The following is a 7,060-nucleotide window of genomic DNA, read 5'->3' as shown; positions in this document are numbered from 1 at the left end:
ATCAAACAGTTTTGATGGAACCAGTCTCGGTTTCAGTAGATCCCGCACAATCACAAGATAATGCGGCTGTACCAGAGTTAGACCCTGAAATTTTATCGGCTTTAGGAGAGGCAGTTGATGACACGCCCAAATTCGGCGAAAAGATTCATCCCAACTTGGCTCAACGTTGGTTACCTTTACTTCGAAAAGGCTTAACTAAAGAAGCGAAGGAGAACCTGTCAAAACAGTACCTAGTTCCGGAAAATTGTCCATTGCTACAGGCACCGAAACTGAACGTCGAAATTGCAGCGGCGATTAACGAAGCCGTTCGAAACCGAGACAAAAAGTTGGAAACCACGCAACAGCAGCTCGGTATCGGGATGAGCGCCATAAATCGAGCTGTAACACTCTTGCTTACAGGCGATGACAAAGTTGCAGCGATAAAACATTTAAGCGATGGTTGTCGCGTCTTATGCGACTTACATTATATGGAAACGCAAACTCGGATAAAACTCATAACACCTGGACTAGCCAAGCCTTTCCTCAACGTCATCCAAGACAGTGAGCGGGACGAGACCTTGTTCGGTAACAAACTTCCCGAAAAAATTAAGGCGTCCAAGGCAATAGAAAAACAAGGGCTGCAGATTAAAAAACCTGCAACCAATAATAATACCAAGAGTGCAACTCCAAATACACCGACAACTTCCCGCGCTCCCGTCTACCATTACCAATACCAGGGAAACTGGACAGGCCCTCCGCGCTACCAGTCGAACAGGGGGGGGCGAGGGGGGCAGAAGAGAGGAGCAGTAGGGCCGACCCGCAGAGCACCGCAGCCACAGTCTCGCGCAGCTGGACAACCGAAAACACGTGCTGCTCCCCAGCAATAAACGAGGTATTCGTACATGCTGGCAGACTTAAATATTTTTATCATTGTTGGCGTAATATCACTGATAATACAACTATTTTAAAATGGATTAATGAAGGTTTCACAATACCATTTTCAAAACCTGTAGTTCAACATACTGCCCCGATACAATCATGGTCAGATTTAGAAAGACGTGATATGAATTTGGCAATTAAAAAATTATTAGACCTGGGTGCTATCTCTACTTGTACAGCTTCAAAAGACCAGTTCTTATCAGGAATATTCTTAGCGCCTAAACCTAATGGTGGTAAACGGTTTATTTTAAACTTGAAAAGTTTAAATAAATTTGTATCGAGTCCCCACTTTAAAATGGAAGATTACAGGACAGCTATGAGGATGATACCTAAGGATGGCTATTTAGCCACTATCGATTTGAAAGAAGCATATCTGCTTACTCCTGTAGCCTCCTGTGATCGCAAGTATTTGCGTTTCCAGTTTGAAGATGGGAACTCGCAATTGATTACATATGAGTTTACCGCTATGCCTTATGGACTATCAGTAGCACCCAGAACATTCACTAAATTAATGAGAGAAGTTGTAGCTCATTTACGGTCACAGGGTTTCAGATCTGTCATATATCTAGACGATATTCTTTGTATTGGGGACAGTTATAACGATTGTTTACGTAATGTTCACGAGACAATCAAATTACTCGAATGCTTAGGATTCGTCGTTAATTATGAAAAAAGCGCGTTAGACCCACAGCAATTGTGTAAATTTCTGGGATTTATATACAATACATCAGATATGACCATATCCTTACCTAATGACAAACGATATAAGATTGCACAGCTAATAGAAAAGTTTTCACATTTGCCTACCTGTTCCATCAGAGATTTATCTCAACTTATTGGAGTTCTGGTCGCCTCCTGTCCAGCAGCTAAATACGGCTGGCTATATACAAAAATCCTAGAACGTGAAAAATACTTAGCCTTACAAATACATAAAAACTATGAAGCTAAAATAAAACTAAAAGGCATAATCCTAGAGGATATTAATTGGTGGAAAGAACATATTGCAAACACTTCAAATTCATTGAACATTCTAGAATATGAATTAGAAATATATTCAGACGCGTCGCGTACTGGTTGGGGTGCGTATTGTAACAACTCACGCGCACATGGTGGATGGAAAAGCAGTGAAAAAGACCAGCATATAAATTATTTAGAGTTTTTAGCTGTTTTTATGGCTCTTAAATATTTTGCTAATCAAAAAAGTAACTGCGCATTATTATTGCGAATTGATAATACGACGGCTATTAGATATGTTAATCGCATGGGCGGGGTACAGTTTCCCCATTTAAATAACCTTGCAAGACAGATTTGGCAATGGTGCGAAAACCGTAATATCTGGATTTTTGCATCTTACATAAACACAAAACAAAATATCGAAGCGGACGAGGAATCCCGAAGAGTGAATCCTGACACCGAGTGGGAATTGTCACAGCCTGCTTTTCAGCGTATAGTCGATCAGCTTGGCCAACCCGAAATCGACTTATTCGCTACCCGAGCCAATGCTAAATGCGTAGATTATTTATCGTGGAAAAAAGATCCAGATGCTATCGATGTCGATGCATTTACTGTAAAGTGGACTGACAAATTTTTTTACGCGTTTCCACCATTTTCAGTTATGTTAAAATGCCTACAAAAAATTGTTCATGATGAAGCTACGGGAATAGTAGTATTCCCGTTTTGGCAATCACAAGCTTGGTTCCCATACCTTAAATCTCTAGCTGTGTCTAAAATCTTAATAATGAAACCTGAACAACACTGTATTTGGTCCAATTACAGGAGCCAGCACCCGCTTCACAAGCAGCTTATCCTGGGTGCCGCGGTGCTCTCCGGCTCTCATTCACGCGACGCTCCGTGCCGCCGGTAGCCTGGGAACTGATGCTTGCATCACTTTCTGACAATACCATTATGCAATATAATGTCACACTCAAACTTTGGTGGACATATTGCCATGAAAATAAGCATAATGTATTTGAAGGGTCCGTAGCAATAGTTTTGTCTTTTCTTACGGAACAGTACAATAAAGGAGCATCTTATGGCTCCTTAAATAGTCACCGATCAGCCCTTTCACTATTTCTTGGAGACAATATCGGTTCCAATGAATCAGTGAAGCGGTTATTGAAAGGTGCATACAGAAAGCGACCTAATTTGCCAAAATATAGCTTCACGTGGGATCCACAAGTTGTGCTCAATTGTATTGCAGAATGGTATCCAAATGAGGAACTTACATTAGAAAGGATAACTAAAAAATTAGTAATATTGTTAGCGTTGTGTACTGCGCACAGAGTACAAACTTTTTCATTAATAAAAGTTGACAACATTGTAATTTCCTCAAGTGGTGTCAGAATATTTATAACTGACATCATAAAAACGTCAGCGGCAAATAGAGAACAGCCACGGTTGTTTCTTCCCTTCTTCACGGACAGACCAAATATATGCCCTGCTACCACTTTACGGGACTACCTCTCCATAACGAGCGATAAACGCCCAGAAAGTGTTCCGAACCTCTTATTAACTGTGAAGCGCCCTTTTAAGAGCGCGTCAGCACAGTCAATAAGCAGGTGGATAAAACAGGTACTTGCAGAAAGTGGGGTAGATGTGAACACCTTCAGCGCTCACAGCACACGTCACGCGTCCACGTCTGCTGCGGCAGCCAGTGGTCTCAGCGTCGATATTATTAGGAAAACCGCAGGCTGGACAAAAGATTCCGAAATATTCGCAAAATTTTATCACCGTCGAGTTATCGATGAAAGTGATTTTGCCAGATCAGTGTGTAATCAGTAATGAATTATTATTGTTAGGGCAAGAAGCCCAAGTTTTTTGTTATGTACTTACCTTTATGAAATAATCAACTGGAACTAAAATTATTTGTACTATGTAAAAACAAGACTGATTGATTGGTAAATGTTTTCTGAATAGTTATAAATATCGAAGAATAAACATATATTTAAGTTATCTATCGGCGTTAATTTCTTTATGAAAGCAAAACTTTGCTCTAAACATCTACCTGGTTAACTTATATCGTAGAATGAAGCGAAGTAATATAATATATGATCAAACGAACTTCGTAAGTGAAGTTCGATCAATATTATATAAGTCGCTTCATTCGTAGATATAAGTTCCCACCCTCCCATCATCCCTTTCGAAAGTTTTGCATCATCTCTTTAACTCTAAAGAATGAGTAATCTAGGATGGGGTGGCAAGTGAAGTAAAACTATCGTAATCGATTTTTTGGTATCGAGTCAAAATCGATACTTTTTAATCTTTAAAATCGTGCGGAGCTGCCTTGTAGGCTAAAAGGACTACCTGGTTAACTTATATCTACGAATGAAGCGACTTATATAATATTGATCGAACTTCACTTACGAAGTTCGTTTGATCATATATAATAAGCGCGAGGGGACTGTTCAAAGTCTTTTGTTGTCAACCGATGGCGATACTTTAATCTTGTTTCGTTCAATGTTGATAATATACTCGTACTCACTCGTAATCCATGTCGAGGCAGGCAGATAACTTGCAGACACTTTTCGCATTAATACACCTATGACATTATAATCAATAACAGTAGCCGTTACATGAATCCCGTATATCGCACGCGACGCGACATTTCAACCAATGGAATTAGTTTATTTATCGTGTATCCAATATCGTTGGTTCATATCCAAGCTATTGTCAAAGATTACCTATTCACATCGGTTACATTAAACCATGACATTTGATTTCCGTTGCAATTATATGCTGTTGTATTAGCCTTGTATTAATTTTATTGCATTCCAGATTGCTTATACACATACTCGGACACATCGTACACATATACATCGTAACGAAAACTTTGATGAGTGATTCAGATTATGGTTCTGAGCGGATTCAAGCGGATTTTTTCGCCGCAAAAGTATGGAACTGAAAATAATTTATTCTTATTGATAATTTATTTATTTATGAAGGGATTAAAAAAATAAATAAAATTTTCATGAATTTTCCGTGAGGAAAATCTTGTGAGCCATACTGTTCCCGGCTTTTTGCTGTCAAACGATTGCGTTTCTTTAATCTTGTTCCCTATCAAAGTCAAAAGGCACAAGTCTGTTTTAGTTGAGTTTTAATAACACTTACCTAGGCTCAGACTGTAATTAGAGTGTAGAAGGTCGTCGGGGCAGACTATTCTATTAAGCCACTCGCAAACAGTGCTATCTCTAGCTGAAGTTGTCTGCTACAGAACACTAAGTACCTTTAACGACTCTTTGACAAATCACATTAGATAACAGATGAACGCAAGACAGTATGAGCGATATTTAATACCTATTTTATTACCGACTTCAAAAAAGGAGGAGGTTCTCAATTTGATTTTTTCTACTTTTATTTAAAAGAAATATAGTTCACATCTATTTGAGAGTAAGGTTTAGCAATAAGTGTGTGTGACCCAAGGAAGTGTGGATAGATTGTGTGAAGAAGGACATTATGTTCGTTAAAGATGTGAGTAAGTACTTAGAATACGACTGACAGAGAGGAATAGAATAAAAATACATTTTGTGCCAACACCTTCATAGAGTGGTATAAAGGCAAGAGGATGATGATGATGATCACAAAATTGTGTAGATAACACATATACGAGTATTAACCTCAAGACTGAAGAAGAACGAAAAAGAAGAGGCATAAAGTTGTGATTCAAACAACAATAGGTAGTTTGAGGACTTTTTTATCATCATCATCATCATCAGCCCATTAACGTCCCCACTGCTGGGGCACGGGCCTTCCCTATGGATGGATAGGGAGATCGGGCCTTAAACCATCACGCGGGCCCAGTGCGGATTGATGGTTATTAACGACTGCTAATGCAGCCGGGACCAACGGCTTAACGTGCCTTCCGAAGCACGGAGGTGCTCGAGATGAAAACTTTTTTTTTGTGGTCACCCATCCTATGACTGGCCTTTGCGAAAGTTGCTTTACTTCAACAATCGCAGACTGAGCGCGTTAACCGCTGCGCCACCGAGCTCATCATCATTTTCATAATATAATTTATGATGGCTATGGGTTGTCTTCTGATAACTTATGGCGCTGCCCACCCCATTAGGAATTACGGCCCAGAGAATTTGTGCGTTAAAGCTCACATAAGAACTTCGACAGTCTCTAAAATCCTCCAAAATCCAATCCACTGAGGGGGGGTCACATTTTCACCCTAAATTTCAAAGTAACGAAAAAGCCGTTCAACTTTTGACCTGCTTGTATTTAAAATGAGGTTGTTCAATAATGTAAGGAGACGTTTAAAGTACTTCGGCCCTTTTCGAAGGTCGGAAGGCACGATTAGCCGACGTTTGAAGTCTTTACCGACGGCCATTCCCACAATATTCCGAATAAAGTCAATTTTCAAAGAGGGGGTTTATCAAATATCTTACCTTAGTCCCATTGAACTGTTTGAATGGTCTACATTATCGTAAATAATCAAAATATTTCAAGGCGGAATGAAGGGAAATAAAAAAGATTAAGTAAGTATATCAAAAGACAATAAACCATTCAACTTTTATGAGACCTGCATACAGTAATATTCCCAAATGTATCCGAATTATTAAGTAGGTATTTGTATACGTAAGGTGGCGAGCATATTTTAATGTAATTATTCATAGAGGGAAAGGTCGTGAACCCGTTTTATATATGGATGAATTTTAATAGACAATGATGAGGTTTCCTACGAGAGAGTAATTTTATTTGGTCCCATCATAATAATATTAATTGCGTCCGAATATTTTAATATTGGTTATTTACATTTTTATAAATTCATGTTTTACAATTAAGCCGTAAAGCTGGTAGTACTGCAACCAATAAAAGTCATCATCATCAGCCGTACGACGCCCACTGCTGGGCATAGGCCTCCCCCAAGGATCTCCACGACAATCGGTCCTGCGCTGCCCGCATCCAGCGGCTTCCCGCGACCTTCACCAGATCGTCGGTCCACCTTGTAGCGGGCCTACCCACTGAGCGTCGTCCGACGCGTGGTCGCCATTCCAGAACCTTTCCGCCCCATCGGCCATCGGTTCTCCTCGCTATGTGTCCTGCCCACTGCCACTTCAGCTTTGCAATTCTCCGAGCTATGTCGGTGACTTTAGTTTTCCTGCGGATCTCCTCATTTCTGATTCGATCGAGCAGGGAAATA

At 40.0% G+C, this 7,060-nt stretch overlaps 1 protein-coding gene across 1 annotated transcript; it reads left to right on the top strand.

Annotated features, from left to right (window-relative positions):
• The first annotated feature begins 650 nt into the window (after positions 1-650).
• Positions 651-3,699, top strand: LOC126366441 (uncharacterized). Its single transcript, XM_050009548.1, has 2 exons — positions 651-871; positions 2,695-3,699. Exon 2 carries the CDS (start codon positions 2,794-2,796, stop codon positions 3,697-3,699), a length of 906 nt encoding a protein of 301 aa, XP_049865505.1. The 5' UTR covers positions 651-871; positions 2,695-2,793.
• The last annotated feature ends 3,361 nt before the right edge of the window (positions 3,700-7,060 follow it).

Source organism: Pectinophora gossypiella, chromosome 4 (assembly GCF_024362695.1).
Source record: "Pectinophora gossypiella chromosome 4, ilPecGoss1.1, whole genome shotgun sequence".
Lineage (NCBI taxonomy): Eukaryota > Metazoa > Arthropoda > Insecta > Lepidoptera > Gelechiidae > Pectinophora > Pectinophora gossypiella.
The sequence above is the reverse complement of the archived record's forward strand: the minus strand, read 5'-3'. Positions and strand labels throughout refer to the sequence as shown.